Source organism: Procambarus clarkii, chromosome 39 (genome assembly GCF_040958095.1).
Source record: "Procambarus clarkii isolate CNS0578487 chromosome 39, FALCON_Pclarkii_2.0, whole genome shotgun sequence".
Classification (NCBI taxonomy): domain Eukaryota; kingdom Metazoa; phylum Arthropoda; class Malacostraca; order Decapoda; family Cambaridae; genus Procambarus; species Procambarus clarkii.
Genome location: NC_091188.1, coordinates 16900655 through 16925013, shown reverse-complemented (window position 1 = coordinate 16925013; position 24359 = coordinate 16900655). Strand labels below are relative to the sequence as shown.

General features: G+C 44.2%; 1 protein-coding gene across 1 annotated transcript in view; it reads right to left on the bottom strand.

Moving 5' to 3' along the window:
* Window positions 1-24061, bottom strand: part of LOC138372567 (uncharacterized) — a 33203-nt gene extending 9142 nt beyond the window's left edge. Inside the window, exons 1-2 of the mRNA XM_069338047.1 lie at window positions 24037-24061; window positions 19750-21164 (exon numbers count right to left, since the gene is read on the bottom strand). Coding sequence (XP_069194148.1) covers window positions 19750-21164; window positions 24037-24061 — 1440 coding nt within the window. The remainder of the gene's footprint in view (window positions 1-19749; window positions 21165-24036) is intronic.
* Between the last annotated feature and the right edge of the window lie 298 nt (window positions 24062-24359).

Sequence of the window (24359 nt, the reverse complement as noted above, 5' to 3'; positions counted from 1 at the left end):
GGTACTTTTAATATGGAGTTGCAAGTCCTCGGGTTGCATCAAACCTTCAGAGGGAGAAGCAGTGTTTCCTCTAACTGAAAATTACTGTTATTAAGTAATAACTGTTACATAGAGATGACATTTTGACAACCAATTTATATCATGTCAAAATATACAAATCTCTCTTACATGTGATGTGTTTTAAAGTGGCTTTAACACACATCACATGTAATGTATACTTCATGACATGTTGATGTATACTTCAGAAGCTGAGCAAATTTTAGAAAATCCTATTACGTTTAGTCTCTTAGTCTCTAAATCTCAAATTAAACAGGAATGTATTAGTTTATAATTCTGCTTTGCCAATATTCATGTAACTTTTTTAACTGTTAGCAAATGGTTTAAAATTGATGCCCTTAAAGGAAGCTATGGAAGGAGCTAAATCTCGCTGCAAAACAGTTGATGACTTTAAATTACGTTAAGCTATGTTGTCCTTTATTTTATAATGCACCTATGAATTAGTATTGAATTGTAAAAAAAATACTGGTGCCTAAGTTCGTGTTTTCATATATTGAGCACCATGTCATAAATGGTCTTATCATTTTCACTGAACAGTGTATAATTCCAATGAATTCTTGCTACATGATTATTATTATTACGCTTTTAGTGGTAAATATATATTGTACTTAAAATTCTTTTATACAAAATTTAATAAAATTATACAAGAACTCTTACACAATAATTCACGAAAATATTTGTGTCTATCTGATTATATTTGCTTTGATTAAGGCGTGACTACTTTTGTTATGGTTTATTTGTTTAAGACATTATGTTAATTTACAGACAATAGTTACTATCACTCATCAAGTCAAAAGCATCGTGTCTCTTGTTGCCCTGGTAACTACTCATTAGTGTTTAACTAACATGTGAGACGTATTACATAATGTGTATATACTTACTGCGGGAGATAGATGAATTATTCTGCTACCTTGAGGTTACCTTGAGGTGATTCCGGGGCTCAGGGACCCCGCGGCCCGGTCGTCGACCAGGCCTCCTCGTTGCTGGACTAGTCAACCAGGCCTCCTCGTTGCTGGACTAGTCAACCAGGCTGTTGGACGCGGCTGCTCGCAGCCTGACGTATAAATCACAGCCTGCTTGATCAGGTATCCTTTTGAGATGTTTGTCAAGTTCTCTCTTGAACACTGTGAGGGGTCGGCCAGTTATGCCCCTTATGTGTAGCGGAAGCGTGTTGAACAGTCTCGGGCCTCTGATGTTGACAGAGTTCTCTCTCAGAGTACCTGTTGCACCTCTGCTCTTCAACGGGGGTATTCTGCACATCCTGCCATGCCTTCTGGGTCTCATGTGCTGTTATTTCTGTGTGCAGGTTTGGGACCAGCCTCTCTACTCTTTTTCCATGTGTAAATTATTGTGTATCTCTCCCGCCTGCGCTCAAGAGAATACAGGTTTAGGCTCTTTAGTCGGTCCCAATAGTTTAGATGTTTCACTGAGTGGATTCTAGCAGTAAAGGATCTCTGCACGCTCTCCAGGTCAGCAATTTCTCCAGCTTTGAAAGGGGCTGTCATTGTGCAGCAGTACTCCACTCTAGAGAGCACTACCGTCTTGAAAAGTATCATCATCGGTATAGTATCTCTAGTGTGAAAGGTTCTTGTTATCCAACCTGTCATTTTTCTTGCGGTTGTGATGGCTACTTTATTGTGTTCTTTAAATGTAAGGTCTTCCGACATCAGTACACCCAAATCCTTTCTTGAGGTTATCTTGAGATGATTTCGGGGCTTTAGTGTCCCCGCGGCCCGGTCCTCGACCAGGCCTCCACCCCCAGGAAGCAGCCCGTGACAGCTGACTAACTCCCAGGTACCTATTTACTGCAACGTAACAGGGGCATTCAGGGTGAAAGAAACTTTGCCCATTTGTTTCTGCCTCGTGCGGGAATCGAACCCGCGCCACAGAATTACGAGTCCTGCGCGCTATCCACCAGGCTACGAGGCCCCTTTACTTTGCCTTTCTGTTCAATGTTATGATTTGACTGAGTTTTGTACGTGATTTCCGTTTTTATATTTTCATTTTTTTTCCGTAGCGCATGAGCTGGAACTTATCTTCGTTAAACACCATGTTATTTTCTGTAGCCCATAGAAAGACCTTATTTACATCGAATTAGAGGTTTGCTGTCTCCTCTACGTTGTCTACTCTCATAAAAATCCTAGTGCCATCTGCAATGGATGATACAGTACTAGGTCATAGTTATTCCGAACTTGCCTGGAGATCGTAGAGAAGCCTTCATTTCCTTCGTCCTCGTATCCCAGCAACAATCCTGTCCTCGTATCCCAGCAACAATCCTGTCCTCGTATCCCAGCAACAATCCTGTCCTCGTATCCCAGCAACAATCCTGTCCTCGTATCCCAGCAACAATCCTGTCCTCGTATCCCAACAACAATCCTGTCCTCGTATCCCAACAACAATCCTGTCCTCGTATCCCAGCAACAATCCTGTCCTCGTATCCCAGCAACAATCCGGTCCTCGTATCCCAGCAACAATCCTGTCCTCGTATCCCAGCAACAATCCTGTCCTCGTATCCCAGCAACAATCCTGTCCTCGTATCCCAGCAACAATCCTGTCCTCGTATCCCAGCAACAATCCTGTCCTCGTATCCCAGCAACAATCCTGTCCTCGTATCCCAGCAACAATCCTGTCCTCGTATCCCAGCAACAATCCTGTCCTCGTATCCCAGCAACAATCCTGTCCTCGTATCCCAGCAACAATCCTGTCCTCGTATCCCAGCAACAATCCTGTCCTCGTATCCCAGCAACAATCCTGTCCTCGTATCCCAGCAACAATCCTGTCCTCGTATCCCAGCAACAATCCTGTCCTCGTATCCCAGCAACAATCCTGTCCTCGTATCCCAGCAACAATCCTGTCCTCGTATCCCAGCAACAATCCTGTCCTCGTATCCCAGCAACAATCCTGTCCTCGTATCCCAGCAACAATCCTGTCCTCTTATCCCAACAATAATCCTGTCCTCTTATCCCAGCAAATATCCTGTCCTCGTATCTCAGCAACAATCCTGTCCTCGTATCCCAGCAACAATCCTGTCCTCGTATCCCAGCAACAATCCTGTCCTCGTATCCTAACAACAATCCTGTCCTCGTATCCCAACAACAATCCTGTCCTCGTATCCCAGCAACAATCCGGTCCTCGTATCCCAGCAACAATCCGGTCCTCGTATCCCAGCAACAATCCTGTCCTCGTATCCCAGCAACAATCCTGTCCTCGTATCCCAGCAACAATCCTGTCCTCGTATCCCAGTAACAATCCTCTCCTCGTATCCCAGCAACAATCCTGTCCTCGTATCCCAGCAACAATCCTGTCCTCGTATCCCAGCAACAATCCTGTCCTCGTATCCCAGCAACAATCCTGTCCTCGTATCCCAGCAACAATCCTGTCCTCGTATCCCAGCAACAATCCTGTCCTCGTATCCCAGCAACAATCCTGTCCTCGTATCCCAGCAACAATCCTGTCCTCGTATCCCAGCAACAATCCTGTCCTCGTATCCCAGCAACAATCCTGTCCTCTTATCCCAACAATAATCCTGTCCTCTTATCCCAGCAAATATCCTGTCCTCGTATCCCAGCAACAATCCTGTCCTCGTATCCCAGCAACAATCCTGTCCTCGTATCCCAGCAACCATGCTGTCCTCGTATCCCAGCAACAATCCTGTCCTCGTATCCCAGCAACAATCCTGTCCTCGTATCCCAGCAACAATCCTGTCCTCGTATCCCAGCAACAATCCTGTCCTCGTATCCCATCCATGTGTAGTATAGACAAACCGGCTCATCACTTTCTCCTGAAAGTGTACAATACTTTTCATGGTGTAAATGACATTAGAAATTTGCTCTTTGGGAACTGGAATGTATTGAAATAAAAATTGACTGTAACAATTGGACTGATAAAGTTGAAGCTGCACAGCTGAGGTTCTCTCTCTTGCCAGACTCAAGCATTCACGAAAAAGCTCGTATTGACTTACGAGGCCTGACCATCTGTCCTTAACCTCAATGACTTGGACTGCTTTATTAAACAATTAATGAGCTCGGAAGCGCTAACGAGGTTCTCTATATCAAAATTATTCTTGGGTCAAGAACGACCACTAAGAATTTTAAGTTCGAAAACTGTTTTATTAATATTTACAGACTAAGCTACCATTAACTGAGGGAAGGAAAACAGAGATCGTAGTTGTATACTTAAGTATTTGATAAATTCTGGACCAAGATTAGCGAAGCTTTTACGTGTTCACTTGCGATATATGTTCCTCTTATCTCGACCAGTGTGGCTTAGTCGATATTTACTAACTAATTTACGAGCTACATAGGACTACGAGGGTATCTATAACGGTAGTAATCATGCATTGAGGACGACCACGTAGCACCTCAGTGGTCGTAAGTTAAGTAAATATGGAGCAAGCCGCTACGACCAATGTAACTGGATCAGATCTGAACATCTCCACAAGGGCCGTGATGAGGGTTCGAAACCTACGCTCGAGATGATCCCATACACTGTCTAAGTCGACTAGGCCACGACATGATTATCCCGGGCGTAAGTTCGAACCCTCATCACGGCCCTTGTGGATTTGTTCATTTGATGCATCACGCTATTGTGATTTCTGTGTGTAAGGATCAGATCTTATATGAGCACGCCAGTGATTTGTAAAATCTAATCCAGATTACGTGTGACTCTCACTTGTATGAACCCGGCCGTAACTGCTCACGCATTATCCAATATCCAAGCATCCTACTTGCAAATCCCAGCCTAAAAAATACATAAATTAAAACTGTCCGCCATCCAACTTTCTTCCCTCCTCCTTTCCTCTCTCTATCCATCTTCCTTCATGTCCTCCGCCCCATCCTCTTCTCCTGCCGCTGTCTTTTCACGCATATAAGTTACTTATCTGTGACAGAAAGAAGATCGACTACTGCGAGAATTCTCTTGAAGAGCAACACGCACACCCGACCTCTCTCTGCTGTCTGTCTGTCTGACTCTGTCTGACTGTCTGTCTGTGTGTTTGTCTCTCTCTCTCTCTCTCTCTCTCTCTCTCTCTCTCTCTCTCTCTCTCTCTCTCTCTCTCTCACACACACACAAAAGAGCCTTCTGAAGGATGCAAATACTTCTCAACAAGGAAACTTTGGTCTTGTGCCGTCAGTGGGTTCCTGCTCAGGAGTATGATGTCCCACACGACTTTTATTGGCTCTGGGGGACTACTGGGAGGGGGGGGGGTGGAGGGGGGGGGTGGAGGGGGGGGGTGGAATGGGGGGTGACGAGTTGTGTTGACGAGTGGGGATGACGAGGTGAGGATGACGAGGTGAGGGTGACGAAGTGAGGGTGACGAAGTGAGGGTGACGAAGTGAGGGGTGACGAAGTGAGGGGTGACGAAGTGAGGGGTGACGAGGTGGAGGTGACGAGGTAGGGGTGACGAGGTAGGGGTGACGAGGTGAGGGTGACGAGGTGAGGGTGACGAGGTGAGGGTGACGAGGTGAGGGTGACGAGGTGAGGGTGACGAGGTGGAGGTGACGAGGTAGGGGTGACGAGGTGAGGGTGACGAGGTGAGGGTGACGAGGTGAGGGTGACGAGGTGAGGGTGACGAGGTGAGGGTGACGAGGTGAGGGTGACGAGGTGGAGGTGACGAGGTAGGGGTGACGAGGTGGAGGTGACGAGGTAGGGGTGACGAGTGGGGATTGTGAGTTTGGGGTAAAATATGTACTCATCTTAATGTACTCAACTAGTTGTGCTTGTGAGAGTTGAGCTTCGTGTGGTCCAGTTTCTCGACGACCAATCAACTGGTATACAGATTCCTGAGCCTACTGGGCTCCATCATCTCTACATTTGAATCTGTGTATGGAGTCTGCCTCCACCACATCACTTCCTAGTGCACCTCTTGTGTTAACTACTCTGAAAATATTTTTTTCTAATATCCATGTGGCTCATTTGGTAACTAAGTTTCCAACTGTGTCGTTCCCTTGTTCGGGCACAACTCGTGCTAAATAGGTTTGTCTCTATCTATCCTGTTAGTTCCACCGAGAATTTTGAAGGGAGTGATCATGTCTTCCGTAACTCCTCTGTCTTCTTCTTCTTCTGTTTAATTCCAGTAGTCTTTCCTTGTTCCTCATACCTCTCAGCTTGGGGACTAGTCTGGTCTCATACCTCTTAACTTTTTTATAATTTAGTTTTTGTGTTTGTCATGATATGGACTCCACATTGGAGCTGCATTTTTTGGATTGGTCAGACTCATGAGATAATCAATGTTCCGAATGATTCCATATACAAATTTCTGAAGGTATTTTTTATGTTTGCTAGCCTTGCATATTGCGCTAACGATATCCTTTAAATGTGGGCTTCAGGGGACAGGCGTGGCTTGATATGAACTAGTAGATTTTTCTATCTTCTTGGTTTTTGAAGAATTTCATCTCCTATTTGGTGCATGTATTCGGCCTCCTGCTCCCTACATATATCTTCATTACTTTACACTTGCTTAAGTTATATTCTAGAGGCCATTTGTGTGACCATTTGTTGGACCATTTGTTGGACCATTCGCCCAACCTGCCCAGGTTATTTTGCAGTCTTTTGTCATTTTCATCAGTGTATAATTCTGATGAACATGTCTTAATCCTTCTCATAATTTTAGCATCGTCAAACACTGAGAGGAATAAATCTATACCTTCTGGAAGATCATTTACGTATATCAGAAACAGAATAGATCAAAGTAAAGAACCCTGTGGGACTCCACTGGTGATATTACATCATTCTTTGGTCTTATCTGTTCATAGGAACTCTTTATTTCCTGTTTATTAGGTACTCCCCTATCCACTGGAACACCCTACCTGCTACTCTTGTCTGTTCCTTCAACTTATGCAACCTCATCTTATTGGGTATTGCATTAGAGGCTTTCTGAAAGTGCAAGAAAATACAGTCTGTCAGCCTCTTCCATTTCTTACATAATTCTTGTTGTCCTGTCGTAGAATTCTATTAAACCTGCGAGGCACGACTTGCCATCCAAGAACCCGCGCTGCCGGTGTGCTACAAAAGTCTCTTCTCTCCAGAAGTGCTACAAGCTTTCTTCCTCTCGATATTCTTCTTCACCTTACATGGTATAAAAGTTAGGGCCTCTTGCCTGTCATCCATTTTTTACATTTGGACTACGTTACCTGATTTCGAACCTATGTGGGCTGTAATCATGTCCAGTTCTAGCAGATACCTCTTAACCTCATCTGTGTTAATTTCAATATCATCCAAGGATTCTTGATTTATCTCCACCTTTCTTAGTTCAGGGAATTTTCTTTGCGCTTTTGGGAAGACCTCCTGTGACTGTGTTGAGTTCTTCACACACCTCTTTGTCGTTTTCTGTGTACCCGTCCTCTCCGTTTCTTAGTTTCATGAACTGTTCTTTCACAGCTGTTTTCTTCTTAATGTGGGTGTGTAGCAGTTTAGGTTGGGTCTTAGCTTTAATTAATATGACCTTTTCATACTGTCTCTCTGCTTCGCTTCTCACACTGGCCCTTTGGTATCTCGATCTCCTCTCAACTGATGTTCTTTTATTTCTGCAGTTTCTCCCTACCCTTGTACCTAGCTGCTTTGCTTCCTTGCATGCCTAATTGAACCAAATATTCACCCCTTTCGCTTTTAATCTTACTTCTTTTTGGGGAGCGATAAACATGCCGTCTGCCTCCTTACACATGTTGCTGATGTGATCAGTCATGCCGTGAACAGACTTTTCATTGAGCTCTGTTTTCCAGGGTGTTCATATTAGAAATTTTCTCAAATTCTCATACTTTCCTAGTCTTTTTTTTTTTTCTTCTTTCCTTAGGTAGGTTATTCCTACTTCCACCAGATTCTCAAATGTCAGTACACTGTAGTCATTCATTCCCAGGGAGGGAGGGTTTTAATTTTACTTCCCTTATGGCTGACTCGTTCAGGGTGAATATCAGATCAAGTGAATCCTTTGATTTGTTGGATTAGAAAGTTTCTTGTCGCTATGTCTAATATTTAACATATCACGTATCTCTACCTCCTTGTGATTCCCTAATCTCCCAGTGTCTCTTCCCATGGATTAACAGTTTGGAATTCTTCGCCCATGCAACAGAAGCTGTTCTATTAAATTTATGGCAGCCATGTTGTTTCTGCCATACTCCTGTCTCGACTTCTGTCATTTAATGGTGGGATAATATATTGCAACTACTATTGCCTTTGGTTCTCCCATTGTCAAAGGGCCTGTTACGTAGTATGAAACAAACACAGCCTGAGATGGCCATCTCTTCGAAATTCCAGACTTTTTATACCAGCAGCACCACTCCTCCTCCACCTCTTCCTTCCCTCTCATCCCTTACCAGATGTCGGAAATCCGACACATATGTTATCATACTATAGTTACCCATTAAGAATGTATGGAAAATGGGTGATTCCGTGACGTCATCACAACCAGACGTTAATTCACTACACTTATATATATGACTAATTATTCATTTAAACAAGAGTCTAGTGGTTAAACTTAATAAAATAATATTCACTAGGACTGAATAATTATACCATACACCAGAAATAAACTACAAACGAATTTGCTATTGTTAAAATAAGCTTAGTTCTTAAGAAAGAATATTGGAGCATAGCTGGAGGAGGGAGCAGTGTTACTCACGCTCACACACAGACAACAAGGACTCCTGGCTCAACCTTGACGACGAGCGGGGGTGTACCTCCTCTGCTTGGGAGCCGCTGGATAAAGTTCTGTTGTCACGTTTTGGCTTTGCTACTGCCGTTTGGCATCCCTATTCAACGGTCCGGTTGTACCACGCCTGGCACACATATCGCATGGGGTCACGGGACTGTTGATAGATTTTTTTTACGTGTTCTGGCTGATTCTCCCGGCGGGGTGACGGTGTTCGGGGGGCCGGGTTGGCCGTGAAGTACCGGGGGTTGGCGGGTCTTGGTGGGCTCCTGGTGGGCCCTCCGCCGTTGTGAGGGGCTGGCTTCTACTCTGCCGGGGGACACTGGATGACTTTTGCGCTTTAATTGGGGGCCGAGTTTTTGGTTTTGCTACCTGGTGTGGAGCGGGGCCGGTGCTTGTCACCTTGAGGGACTCTTGGGGCTCCTCAATCATCTGCCTCTCTGCGTTTCTTTGCTGTTTGCCATATTAGTTTACAGAGATTGAAGTCACTTGTTTCGCAATTGGGCTTGGCGTTTCACCTTTCTGGGCTTCGCGATTAACCCTTAACGGGTACTCCGGGGCGCATCCGATCCCACGATAGTCGTCGCCCTTAAATCAACAACAACAACACAGACAACAAAACAGAGAGGGCTCCTCAGGACATGCACAACTCGTCATAGACTTCCAAAATATGAGTCAATCAACCGAGAAACTGCCATTGTGACCCCCTCCCTACAGCAAAGAGAAGAGCCGAGTATCCATCTTACCCATTATTTATAACATGTTTTTGGCCATTTACTGTTTAGATTAGTCTGGCGGTTATGCAGATAGCTTAAAGCTCAATCTCAGTAAGCCTGGCTCTTTACTACACACACACAAATATATTTCATGTCACACATGTACTTTACATGTTAATGGAGCCCTTATTAATTTTCATTACTTTGGCAGGTAATATGTGAAGTGGAGTGATAAGAAGGTGAGCAGGCCAACATAATCTGTGACGCTTTCATACCCTAGCTGCTACACAGACGCCAGGCCGCCATTACAAGGCCCTGGAGCACATGTGCCACACCCTAGCAGAAGTTGAGGAAACATATCCAGGCTAATTAGGCCATAGCAACAACACAGCTATGACCATAAATCCTTGCACCAACCCCATGTTTACTATAAGAGTAATACTAACCAATGTAGTTTAAGCTATCATATGTGGTATAATACATTTCTAGCTAGAGGTAAATGTTTACAATTTATTATATATCCACTCATTGTGGTATAAGTTGAAAATATCCCTCCAAACTATGTGCAGGTAAGTTCTGGCAGGCTGAATCAAATATACAGTCCGCTTAGAATCATAATAATTCAATATTGAAGTTAACAAAAAATATCATAAAATAATTAAATGCCTACTAGGAATTTTTCCACACTACATAGTAGTTATGCTCAAACACTGCATTTGTTATGATGCCTGATAGTTTAATTTGTCTGAGTGCTATTACATCTGGGTTTTACTCCTGATGGTTTTCTCCAATTTCACTTGTTTCATTTCTAATCCCTTCTATGTTTGTGTAAAGAAGCTTACTTTCTTCTGTCCATCCTCACTTACTTTCTCTCTTGCTGGCTGTTTCACTGGTGAAGGAAGCTGTTCCTTGGGCTGGGCAGCATGTGTGGGGTCCGTATGCAGTGAGATACTTAGGATGGTTTCAGTGGTTTCTGAGGGTGGGGAGTGGTGGCGAGTGGTGGGTCAAGGATAGGAGAGGCATGGAGAGCTTGAGGAGAAGAGGTGTAGGGAGGAAATGGGTGGGTAACGTGAAAGGCTTGGGATAGGGAGGGCTTCTTTTGCATGGAAGGTGGGGGTGTTGCACTTCTCTCTGGGGGTTGCTGTATTTCTTGAGGAGGGTTCCTCACTCCCTTCTGGGATTGTTGGTTTGTAGCTGTCGTTACTCAATTATCCTCTCTCTCGCATCTCCTATCATGATTTTCTCATCTCTCCACGTTCCTCTGAAGGACTACCTTTAAGTCTCCCATTTCATTTTACAGTTTGCTCTTGTTTGCTATAATTTCCTATTTTGTGCCCTCGTTTGTGAATAGAATCTTTATCGATCAATCCTTATTGTACCAGCAAAGCCTGCAAATCTTCTCTATATTTTGTTGGGCCACCTAAATCTATACTACTTCAGAATATCTGCCACTGCAGTTCAGTCCTTAGCTCTCCATTCTACCTGGTAGGAGTCTTCTTGTTTCCTGATACCTACTACTATCACTGCTCTCTTTCTGTCCAGCAGTTGACAAGTGCACCTTGAACCAACTGTGAAGCAGCGGCTTTTATGGCCACTTTCTTCATTGGAGACAAAACTTTTGAGCTCTTTCTAAGCATTTCTGTGAATGTAACTTGCACTGTAGCTGTCCCTTCTACCGATATATTCCCAGTTTCTAAATGGATGGATGTTGTCTGACACTGAGTCTGATTATAGAGTACTCTTTGAGAATACTTCTTTACTGCTCTCTTTTACCTTTTCCATTGTGGCTGCTTAATGTTTTCCTCATTTCTGTCAGTTCCTCTCTGAATTCCGTTGTTATTTATGGGTTTTGGTTTGTGAGATGTGTGTTGTGAGTTTTTTTTATTATTATTTTCTACCACAAACGTGACCACACATTCACAATGCTAATAACCATTTATAAATTTTCTTCTGTCCTCCATGGACATTGTTAGGGATTTGTTAAACATATAATTAAGGGATTTATTGAACAATGAACCACATAAGGTGATTATAGTGCTATTAAATACTAAGCAAACCAACAAACATATATACACAGATTTACGTCTGTTCTACATAAACAGTGTTCGTGGTGTTATTTTACTTAACGTTATTAACGTGCGGTTACAAAGGTGAAATGCAATTCTGACCAGCTTACACATGTCCTGTATATAGATACACACACACACACACACACACACACACACTTATATATATATATATATATATATATATATATATATATATATATATATATATATATATATATATATATGTGTCGTACCTAGTAGCCAGAACTCACTTCTCAGCCTACTATTCAAGGCCCAATTTGCCTAATAAGCCAAGTTTTCCTGAATTAATATATTTACTATAATTTTTTTCTTATGAAATGATAAAGCTACCCTTTTCACTATGTATGAGGTCAATTTTTTTTTATTGGAGTTAAAATTAACGTAGATATATGACCGAACCTAACCAACCCTACCTAACCTAACCTAACCTATATATATAGGTAAGGTTAGGTTAGGTAGCCAAAAAAAGCTAGGTTAGGTTAGGTTAGGTAGGTTAGGTAGACGAAAAAACATTAATTCATGAAAACTTGGCTTATTAGGCAAATCGGGCCTTGCATAGTAGGCTGAGAAGTGAGTTCTGGCTACTAGGTACGACATATATATATATATATATATATATATATATATATATACACACACACACACACACACACACACACCTATGTCACGTCTACTTTGACAGGGTAAGATAGTTTCTATAGAAATCTACTGTGTTATTAAACACTTAACCACTGAAGGTGATTAAGATTCTTTTACAAGCTCAGGGTAAGGTAAATACATTGTATAACTGATGTATTATATATTGTATAGTTACGATAAATTGTATAACAGATGTATTACATAGTCAATCTTGGGTACAAGTCCAATATATCATCAAGGGTTCCAGTATTCATGAAGTATTTACAGAGTTCAGCATACCTCAGACCACGAGGGCGAAAGTCAGTCAATATGGGACATTCTACTGTAAGGAAGTACATGTTTTCACAAAGTTGATACACGGTGAATTCGACACTTTCACAAAGTTGACACGTAGTAATTGACATTTGGGTTTTGAGAAAGCTGCCAAGTAAGTCTATATCCCAGGCGTATTCTGGCCACTATAACATCACATTGCCGAGTTCTTACTCTAGTAGTTCCATATATGAATGTTTCCTCACGATATTTATCATAATGCTCAATGCTACAACTTTCAGGTCTTTGGGAATTTGTGTGAGAGTGTTGGGGGGGGGGGGGTGGAGCTATGAGTGTGGGGTTAGATATGGGGGGGGGTGAGAGGTGATGGATGTCAGGCTTTGTGTGTGAGTAGTGTTGGGTGTCAGGGAAGGGGGGGGGGGGAGGGGTGTGTCTGGCAGTGAGGGTGATGTATAGGGGAGGGGGTGTTGATGTTGGGGGTGATGGAGGTGTGAGAGGTAGGGTTCTCAAACACAGGAGGGGGTTCTGGTTGGAGGGTTATTGGGGGGGGGGAGCATGGGTGCTTGTTAAGAGGCATTGAACCCACCGTATAATCCTTCTCTCACAAACACTACATGCGTGGATGTGTAGGTAGTGATCATGTCTCCGCTTACTCTTTTGTTTTCCAGTGTCGTGAGGTGCAGTTCCCTCAAACCTTTCCTCGTAACTCATGCCTCTTAGTTCTGGGACTAGCCTAGTGGCATACCTCTGAACTTTTTCCAGCTTCGTCTTGTGCTTGACAAAGTTCGGGCTCCATGCTGGGGCTGCATACTCCAGGATTGGTTTTACATATGTGGTATACATGGTTCTGAAGGATTCCTTACACTGGGTGTTTGTGTAGGGGTGGGATGAGTTATGTGGGATGAATGTTTGTTGGTTAATCTTGAATGAAAATGGGTGATTATTTGTAGGAGAAGCGTATATGGTTGTACGTAGAATGATAGCGGGCTGTTTGTATATTAAATGGGACCGTGTAGATGTGTGTTGCATGAGCGTATGTGTGGGTATGTGACTGGCTGTGTGTTGGAGTATGTGAGACGGTGTTGTGGGTGTATGTGGGATGGGTATATAGGCTTGTATGTGGATGGCCGTGTTTTCACTGTATGTGGGATGAGTGTGTGTAGGTGTTTGTGCGGTCTGTAAACATATTGGGGCTCGTGTGGGACAGGTGAACTAGAGGGGTGAGGCTTGTGTGAAAAAGAGCAGTGTTGACTTGGAATTGGTTACTCTGGGACGTGTTGGATGAGGGGGGTGGGGACGGGGTGGGGAGAGTGGATGAGTTGATTGGTGTAAAGTGTGGGAAATCGAGTATGTGGAACTGCTCGAGGGTAGGGCAGTTGAACTGGATATTTGCGAATGATTGAGGAAGGATATGAGAGTTAGTATGTGGGCGTGTGTGATTAGTGTGTGTGTGTGTGGGGGGGGGGCAGAATGTGTGGGATGAAGGAGCGAGTGTGTGTGTGTACTCACCTAATTGTGCTTGCGGGGGTTGAGTTTTGACTCTTTGGTCCCGCCTCTCAACCGTCAATCAACAGGTGTACAGGTTCCTGAGCCTATTGGGTTCTATCATATCTACACTTGAAACTGTGTATGATGTCAGCCTCAACATCACTTTCTAATGCATTCCATTTGTCAACCACTCTGACACTAAAAAATTCTTTCTAATATCTCTGTGGCACATTTGGGCACTCAGTTTCCGTCTGTGTCCACTAGTGTGTGTGCCCCTTGTGTGAAATAGCCTGTCTTTATCTACCCGATCAATTCCCTTGAGAATCTTGAATGTGGTGATCACATCCCCCCTAACTCTTCTGTATTCCTGCAAAGAGAGGTTTAATTCCCGTAGTCTCTCCTCGTAGCTCATACCTCTCAGCTCGGGTACTAGTCTGGTGACAAACCTTTGAACCTTTTCCAGTTTAGTCTTATCCATCACTAGATATGGACTCCATGCTGGGGCTGCATACTCCAGGATTGGCCTGACATATGTGGTATACAAAGTTCTGAATGATTCCTTACCCAAGTTACTGAATGCAGTTCTTATGTTGACCAGCCTGGCATGTATGTGTGTGTGTGTACTCAGCTATTTATACTCACCTATTTATGCTTGCGGGGGTCGAGCTTTGGCTCTTAGGTCCCGCCTCTCAACTGTCAATCAACTGGTGTACAGATTCCCGAGCCAACTGGGCTCTGTCATATCTACATTTGAAACTGTGTATGGAGTCAGCCTCCACCACATTACTGCCTAGTGCATTCCATTTCCTAACTACTCTGACACTGAAAAAAATCTTTCTAGTGTCTCTGTGGCTCAACTGGGTACTAAGTTTCCACCTGTGTCCCCTTGTTCGTGTTTCACCCGTGCTGAAGAGTTTGTCTTTGTCCACCCTGTCAATTTCCCTGAAAATTTTGTAGGTGGTTATCATGTCTTCCCTTGCTCTTCTGTTTTCCAGGGACGCGAGGTTCAGCTCCTTCAGCCTTTCCTTGTAGCTCATACCTCTCAGTTCCGGGACAAGTCTGGTGGCATACCGCTGAATCTTCTCTTACTTTGTCTTGTGTTTAACTAGATACAGATTCCAAGCAGGAGCTGCATATTCAAAGATTTGTCTGACATAAGTGGTATACAGGGTCCTGAACGTTTCTAAAGGCAGTTTTATGTTCGCTAACCTAGCATATGCCGCTGATGATATCCTTTTGATGTGTGCATCTGGGGACAGGTTCGGTGTGATATCAACCCCAAGATCTTTCTCTCTATTTGACTCATGCAGGATTTCACCTCCCAGATGGTACCTTGTGTTCAGCCTTCTGCTCCCTTCGCCTAATTTCATTACTTTACACTTTCCTGAGTTGAACTTTAGCAACTATTTTCTAGACCATTCCACCAGTTTGTCCACATTGTCCTGTAGTCTCTGTCTATCTTCATCTGTCTTGATTCTTCTCATAATTTTTGCATCATCAGTAAACATTGATAGGAATGAGTCTATACCCTCTGGAAGATCATTTGCATATATTAGAAACAGAATGGGTCCAAGTACAGAGCCCTTTGGGACTCTGCTGGTGACATCTCGCCACTCTGATGTCTCTCCCCCCACAGTTACTCGCTCTTTCCTGTTGGGTAGATACTCCCTTATCCACTGGAGCATCTTACCTTTTACTCCTACCTGTTGCTCAAACTTTTGTAGCAGCCTTTTATGGGGTACTGTGTCAAAGGCTTTCTTACAGTCCAAGAAAATGCAGTCTGCCCACCCTTTTCTTTTTTGCCTAATTTTTGTTGCTTGGTCATAAAACTCTATTAAACCTGTGAGGCATGATTTAACCCATATTGATGGTGTGTCACAAAACTATTTTCCTCCAGATGCTCTACAAGCCTTTTCCTCACGATCTTCTCCATCACCTTGCATGGTATACAAGTTAGGGAAACTGACCTGTAGTTCAGTGCCTCTTGCCTGTCACCCTTTTTGTATATCGGGACTACATTAGCTGTTTTCCAACTTTCCGACAGATCTCCAATTTCCAGTGACCTGTTATACACCATAGAGAGCGACACGCTTAGTGCCTCTGCACCTTCTTTTAGTATACACGGTGAGATTCTGTCAGGCCCAACAGCCTTTGTCACATTCAGCTCCAACAGATTCCTTTTGACCTTATCACTGGTGAGGTCAAATTCCTCCAAGGTTGCTTGGTTTGCCTCATTTAGTGTAGAGGCTTCTCCTCATTCTTGTGAAGACCTCCTGGAATCTCTTGTTGAGTTCTTCACACACCTCCATGTCATTCTCTGTGTATCTGTTCTCCCTTTTTCTCAGTTTCATCACTTGTTCCTTCACTGCTGTTTTCCTCCTGATGTGGCTGTGGAGCAGTTTTGGTTTGGTCTTAGCTTAACTCGCAATGATATTTTCATAATGTGTGTGTGTGTACTAACCTAGTTGTACTCACCTAGTTGTGTTTGCCGGGGTTGTGCTCTGGCTCTTTGGTCCCGCCTCTCAACCGTCAATCAACAGGTGTACAGATTCCTGAGCCTATTGGACTCTGTCATATCTACATTTGAAACTGTGTATGGAGTCAGCCTCCACCACATCACTTCCTAATGCATTCCATTTGTCAACCACTCTGACACTAAAAACGTTCTTTTTAATATCTCTGTGGCTCATTTGGGCATTCAGTTTCCACCTGTGTCCCCTTGTGCGTGTTCCCCTTGTGTTAAATAGACTGTCTTTATCTACCCTATCAATTCCCTTCAGAATCTTGAATATGGTGATCATGTCCCCCCCTAACTCTTCTGTCTTCCAGCGAAGTGAAGTTTAATTCCCGTAGTCTCTCCTCGTAGCTCATACCTCTCAGCTCGGGTACTAGTCTGGTGGCAAACCTTTGAACCTTTTCCAGTTTAGTCTTATCCTTGACTAGATATGGACTCCATGCTGGGGCTGCATACTCCAGGATTGGCCTGACATATGTGATATACAAAGTTCTGAATGATTCATTACACAAGTTTCTGAATGCCGTTCGTATGTTGGCCAGCCTGGCATATGCCGCTGATGTTATCCGCTTGATATGTGCTGCAGGAGACAGGTCTGGCGTGATATCAAACCCCAAGTCTTTTTCCTTCTCTGACTCCTGAAGAATTTCCTCTCCCAGATGATACCTTGTATCTGGCCTCATGCTCCCTACACCTATCTTCATTACATTACATTTGGTTGGGTTAAACTCTAACAACCATTTGTTCGACCATTCCTTCAGCTTGTCTAGGTCTTCTTGAAGCCTCATCCTCTTCTGTTTTAATCCTTCTCATAGTTTTAGCATCGTCCACAAACATTGAGAGAAATGAATCGATACCCTCCGGGAGATCATTTACATATATCAGAAACAAGATAGGACCGAGTACAGAGCCCTGTGGGACTCCACTGGTGACTTCACGCCAATCGGAGATCTCACCCCTCACCGTAACTCTCTGCTTCCTATTGCTTAGATACTCCCTTATCCACTGGAGCACCTTACCAGCTACACCTGCCTGTTTCTCCAGCTTATGTACCAGCCTCTTATGCGGTACTGTGTCAAAGTCAAAGTTTTACCGAAGGCTTTCCGACAATCCAAGAAAATGCAGTCCGCCCAGCCCTCTCTTTCTTGCTTAATCTTTGTCACCTGATCGTAGAATTCTATCAAGCCTGTAAGGCAAGATTTACCCTCCCTGAACCCATGTTGGCGATTTGTCACGAAGTCCCTTCTCTCCAGATGTGTTACAAGGTTTTTTCTCACGATCTTCTCCATCACCTTGCATGGTATACAAGTCAAGGACACTGGCCTGTAGTTCAGTGCCTCTTGCCTGTCGCCCTTTTTGTATATTGGGACCACATTCGCCGTCTTCCATATTTCTGATAGGTCTCCCGTCTCCAGTGACTTACTATACACTATGGAGAGTGGCAAGCAAAGTTCCTCTGCACACTCTTTCAGTATCCATGGTGAGATCCCATCTGGACCAACAGCCTTTCTAACATCCAGATCCAGCAGGTGTCTCTTGACCTCCTCTCACGTAATTTCAAACTCTTCCAAAGCCGCCTGGTTTACCTCCCTTTCTCCTAGCACAGTGACCTCACCTTGTTCTATTGTGAAGACCTCCTGGAACCTCTTGTTGAGTTCTTCACACACACCTCTGTCATTCTCTGTATACCTGTCCTCGCCTGTTCGAAGTTTCAATACCTGTTCTATCACTGTTGTTTTCCTTCTGATGTGACTGTGGAGTAGCTTTGGTTCGGTCTTGACTTTGTTTGCTATATCATTTTCAAAACTTTTCTCTGCTTCTCTTCTCACCCTGACGTACTCATTCCTGGTTCTCTGGTATCTCTCTCTGCTTTCTGGTGTTCTGTTATTCCGGAAGTTCCTCCACGCCCTTTTGTTCAGTTTATTCGCTTCCATACATGCCCTATTATACCATGGATTCTTCTGTTGCTTCTCGGATTTTTCCCTTTGGGCCGGGATGAACCTGTTTACTGCCTCCTGACACTTTTGGGTAACATAGTCCATCATACCCTGTACAGACTTATCTCTGAGGTCTGTGTCCCAAGGTATTTCACTTAGGAAACTTCTCATCTGTTCATAATTCCCCTTTCGGTATGCCAGCCTTTTGATTCCTAGTTCTTTTTTGGGGGAGATAAGTCCTAGCTCTACCAGGTACTCAAAGTTCAATACACTGTGATCACTCATTCCCAAGGGCGCTTCCATCTTAACTTCCCTTATATCCCACTCATTTAGGGTAAATATCAAATCAAGCATTGCTGGTTCATCTTCTCCTCTCATTCTTGTTGGTTCTTTGATGTGCTGGCTTAGAAAGTTTCTTGTTGTCACGTCCAGCAGCTTAGCTCTCCATGTTTCTGGTCCTCCATGCGGGTCTCTCTTCTTCCAATCTATCTTCCCATGGTTGAAGTCTCTCATAATTAGTAGTCCAGATCCATTCCTGCTAGCAACAGAAGCTGCTCTTTCTATTATGTTAATGGTGGCCATGTTGTTTCTATCATATTCCTGTCTAGGTCTTCTGTCATTTGGTGGTGGATTATATATGACTACGACTATAATTTTTTTCCCTCCATTTGTTACGGTACCTGCTATGTAGTCACTGAAACCTTCACAGCCCTGAATATCCATCTCCTCAAAATCCCAGCCTTTTCTTACCAGCAGAGCTACACCACCCCCACCTCTTCCTTCCCTCTCTTTCCTCATAACATAATAGTCCTGTGGGAACACTGCGTTTGTTATCGTTTTCGTGAGCTTTGTTTCTTTGAGGGCTATTAAGTCTGGGTTTTCCTCTAGTACTCATTCTCCAAGCTCATTTGCTTTATTTGTAATTCCATCTATGTTATTGTACATCGCTTTGAGTCTCACTTTCTTCTGTCCCTTCTCAAATCGCCTCCTTGGTGAGCGTTCTGCTGGTGGGGGAGGCTGTTCCATGGGTGTGAGGACCTGTGAGCTGGATAACAGGGTCTCAGAGGATACTGGGATGAGGGGCGGGGGATCCAGTGAAGGGGGAGGGACAGGGAGGGTATGGGGTTGAAGGGGAGGGAGGACAGAAAGGAAAAGGGGGGAGGGAGGACTCGGGAGGAGGGGAGGGGTAGAAGGGTGGGGTTTGGGTGTGGGGGGAGGGAGATTTGACTGAACATTTGAGTGGGGGCAGGGAGGGTTTGGGGTAGGGGGGTTTTCTATGCAGAGTGTGTGTGTGGGAGGGGGGAGGTTGCAGTGTGTGTGTGAGTGTGGGGCAGGGAGTGTGGGTAGTGTGAGTGTGGGGCAGGGAGTGTGGGTAGTCTGATTGGGCAACACTGGTATCAGACTCAAGATTAGTGGTGAACCAGAGTAATGCAAGAAACTTCGTGCAAGTCCTGCCCTCGGGAAGTTGAGTTTTTGTGGCATTGTTGTGGGGCAGTTTTGTTTTGTGTGCTGTGTGAATGTTGTCTGGGGCTGTGTGAATGGTGGCTGGGGCTGTGTGAATGTTGTCTGGGGCTGTGTGAATGGTGGCTGGGGCTGTGTGAATGGTGGCTGGGGCTGTGTGAATGTTGTCTGTGGATGTGTGAATAATGGCTGGGGCTGTGTGAATGTTGTCTGTGGATGTGTGAATAATGGCTGGGGCTGTGTGAATGTTGTCTGGGGCTGTGTGAATGGTGGCTGGGGCTGTGTGAATGTTGTCTGGGGCTGTGTGAATGGTGGCTGGGGCTGTGTGAATGGTGGGTGGGGCTGTGTGAATGTTGTCTGGGACTGTGCGAATGTTGTCTGGGGCTGTGTGAATGTTGTCTGTGGATGTGTGAATAATGGCTGGGGCTGTGTGAATGGTGGCTGGGGCTGTGTGAATGGTGGCTGGGGCTGTGTGAATGGTGGCTGGGGCTGTGTGAATGGTGGCTGGGGCTGTGTGAATGGTGGCTGGGGCTGTGTGAATGGTGGCTGGGGCTGTGTGAATGTTGTCTGTGGATGTGTGAATAATGGCTGGGGCTGTGTGAATGTTGTCTGGGGCTGTGTGAATGGTGGCTGGGGCTGTGTGAATGGTGGCTGGGGCTGTGTGAATGGTGGCTGGGGCTGTGTGAATGGTGGCTGGGGCTGTGTGAATGGTGGCTGGGGCTGTGTGAATGGTGGCTGGGGCTGTGTGAATGGTGGCTGGGGCTGTGTGAATGGTGGCTGGGGCTGTGTGAATGGTGGCTGGGGCTGTGTGAATGGTGGCTGGGACTGTGTGTATGGTGGCTGGGGCTGTGTGAATAATGGCTGGGGCTGTGTGAATGTTGTCTGGGGCTGTTTGAATGTTGGATGGGGCTGTGTGAATGGTGGCTGGGGCTGTGTGAATGGTGGCTGGGGCTGTGTGAATGATGGCTGGGGCAGTGTGAATGGTGGCTTGGGCTGTGTGAATGTTGACTGGGGCTGTGTGAATGGTGGCTGGGGCTGTGTGAATGTTGACTGGGGCTGTGTGAATAGTGGCTGGGGCTGTGTGAATGTTAACTGGGGCTGTGTGAATGGTGGCTGGGGCTGTGTGGATGGCGGCTGGGGCTGTGTGGATGGTGGCTGGGACTGTAGGGTGGATGAGGTGGTATGGCTGCAAGGCTGAGGTGTTGGGAACGTTGAGAAGATGTGGGGAGGGGGGGTGTGTGTGGATCATGGTATTTCCACACGGAGGTGGAAGGTGGGGTTGTGAGACAGCCAGTTTATACAATCGAGTGGTTGTGGATTGTGAAAATGGTCTGGGTTTTGATACTGAAAAAGTGTGATTTTATTTGCATATAAAAAGTTGCAATATAATGAGCTGCCGACCCAGCAGTGCAAACCCATTAGAAATTATATAAATTAACACCAGATAACCCCATGAAAACGTCACCAGAGTTGTTACTGGAAGTGATAGTAACAGGAGTGGCAGAGAAAATGTTGTTTCAACATGTTCAACATGGTAGCTGAGATAATATGAAACTTAGTGCTCAATTATGGGAAGAGCAGGGAAAATGCATTATTTATGGGAACAAATTGCATCTGGAACATGCGTAATCAGTCGTGACAAGAGTAGACGCAACTCGCAGGTTTCTGAGAGCTGGAACAATTACGAGAGGCAGCAACTCCAGGTAGAAGTGAAGGGAAGGAAACTTACAAGACAAATAACTTTCTAAGGCGCTGCATCAGTTGTTATGGGTAAGAAGGATGATCGTGGCAACATTCCCAGTGTCAGATCAGTCTTCAATACAAGAGCGAATGAAACATTCGTCGAGATGTGAAATATGTTTTATACCTAAAGCGCAGCCAAAAGTTTAGGATCTTCTTGTGACAGTCGTAGAAATGCCAGGATCCAAGACACACGAGCATCAGGAAGTACTGAAGTAACTAAGACACTGGCGAAGGATCCAAGCTTACAGTGGAGTGCGTATATTGCAGCCTATCCTCCTGAAAGAAAAGTGTTAATAGTTACTATTTAGTCGAAAATCCTGTTATGACCCAGCCTAACCAGTTTAGACTGGATACACTGAGGTCTTACCTGTATTGTTAATGTGCCTCAGTACTTTATATTAATGTGCTGCAGTATTTAAATTTAAGCATATCTATATTGAAATGTCATGATGTAGACGTATTGTAGTGTATTGAATTGTATTATTATGTTATGCTATATTTCATATTGTGAGTGAGTGAGTGAGTGTTAACTGGGTTGGTATGTTCACTCATATTGTGTGTAGCATATCTGAGTATTGTATAGTAGGGATACTTGTGTATATATCTATTGTCTTTTTACCAGTAAGGTAAGAAGGGGACTATTGGGTGGATCAGAGTTTACTAAGTGTTATCACTAAATACACAAGTTGTACCATGTGGTGAAATGACATACAGTATTTTAATTGCCGTTTGGGGATTATCATATTTTGATGCCTGTGTGGACTTTAACTCTGAAGAGGAGATTCAGAACTTTGTCAAACTTCATGGTTTGTGAATTTTAACTTCTGAGAGACGATTCCTGACTGCCAGATTTTTCAGTCAATGTAACTGACGTTTGAAGACGAGTAATTGATTTTGCCATTTGTAAGTCATTGTGGACTCTGACTTTTGAGAAGAAATTTTCGACTTTGTCATTTACCAGTCCAGTTGGGATTTAGTTTTTCTGAAGGAAAAGTGATAGGTCACTGACTTTTGTTTATTGATGTTCATGTTGAGACATTATCCCCCCCCCCCACTACTCTGGTTGTGTAACGTCACCACCCACCATGTTTACAACATACCAGCCAGTCTTGAGCTATCTTGTGTACCCATGTTATTAGGTGATCTATGCTTAGTGACATCTAGCTGCTGTGACTTGTTCGATTGATACTTGGTTGGGGTTATGTGTATATATTGTAAATAAGCTGTGTCATGCAGATAAGTTCGCCCCAGTAAACTGCTGGATTTTACTTTCACTCAACCCTAAACATTTTGAACTTACATATTTGAGGCCAGGAGGTTCACTGATTTGAGGGAAAGTTCTACACCACAAGCCTTGCTTGGGAGCATGACATAAGTACCAATATAGAGAGATGGATCATTAGAAAGTTGACTTTTGTATTATTGAGTTTCGACAATACACTTTTTTTGTTAACCGCAACATAAATATAAGACCTAGCCTAACTAACCTCACCTCTCCTAGCAATTCTATGTCTAATACAAGCTATCTTGGGGCTAATATAGTACATATATGTGCTATACTAAGCATAGGAAAACTTGTTTCGTTTTAACTTTATTTTTTACAAACCATATAAAAGCAATAGTATATAAAGTGATTTACTGTTGGTCCATTACTAAATATTGGTACGTTTGACCAAACAGTTATTATGAGTACTATCATTTCAGGAGGACGGGTTGTATATTGACATATACATCCCCAGGAACTATCCACCTGTAAAATTCAGGACCCCTCGTGCCTTTTTTTCAGGACTGGGGCTGAATTCAACCTAAAAAACGAGGCCCCTGGAAATGGACCCGGGATCAGAGCAATAAGTCCCTTTCGGATGTCCAGACCATCAGGCATAGCTGGAGGACACGATGGCGTGAGGGGTGAGGTGTCCGTGCTCCTCAGTGTAGCTTGAATGAGAGATACTGAGGTTGTAAATCTATTGGTATCGAGTAGAGGACTCATTGGGTATCGAGTAGAGGTCATAGTTACTGATATTGATATCAAATCTTCAATTAGCAACAGAAGTTACCATCGACCCAGATTCCTCAGGAGCGTGTTTCTTGGCCTGTGTGCGCCTCCTGACTCATTACTTGGAGGAACATAAGAATAACGTAAAATAAGAAAATAAGTATTTTCGTGCCGAGACTGAAGGCAGAGTGAGGCGTGTGAAGAAATAGCTTACCTCCGGCCAGTCATCCAAGTGCACATGTAGGCAGATGCCGTCAATCAGATCATCTTTGCTGCCATCAGATCGCTAAGTATAGAGTATGTCAGCAGGCGTCTGCTGCCAGAGGCTAACTGACTCTTGATGGAGCAGAGAGGTAGTCGGAGGTGAGGTATGTAGAGACAATGTGTTGGAGTACTGATACTTTAAAAAAGGGTAACTCCTTCCCCTTTTCCCACAGGAGAGGGAAAGGGGAAAGCATTCTCCTCCTCCTCTCCTACCTCCCTCTTCTTCTTCCTCTTCCATGTCCTTCGTCCCACTTTCTTCCTCTCCAGCTTTTTTGCACCAAAGAATATCGGCAACTGCAGCAGTTACTTGGAAAGTAACACACACACACAACACTCACCTAATTCATTCACTCTCTCTCTCTCTCTCTCTCTCTCTCTCTCTCTTTATCTCTTCATCTCACTATCTCTGCATGCTAAAATCGGTTATCAACTTCAACTCTTCTAATGTCTTTTGCAGGAAAGGGAGTCTAGTTCCTGTCATCATTTCACGGTAGAGTAACTGTGTGGTAACACCCGGGATTTCCTGGCATTTGTGG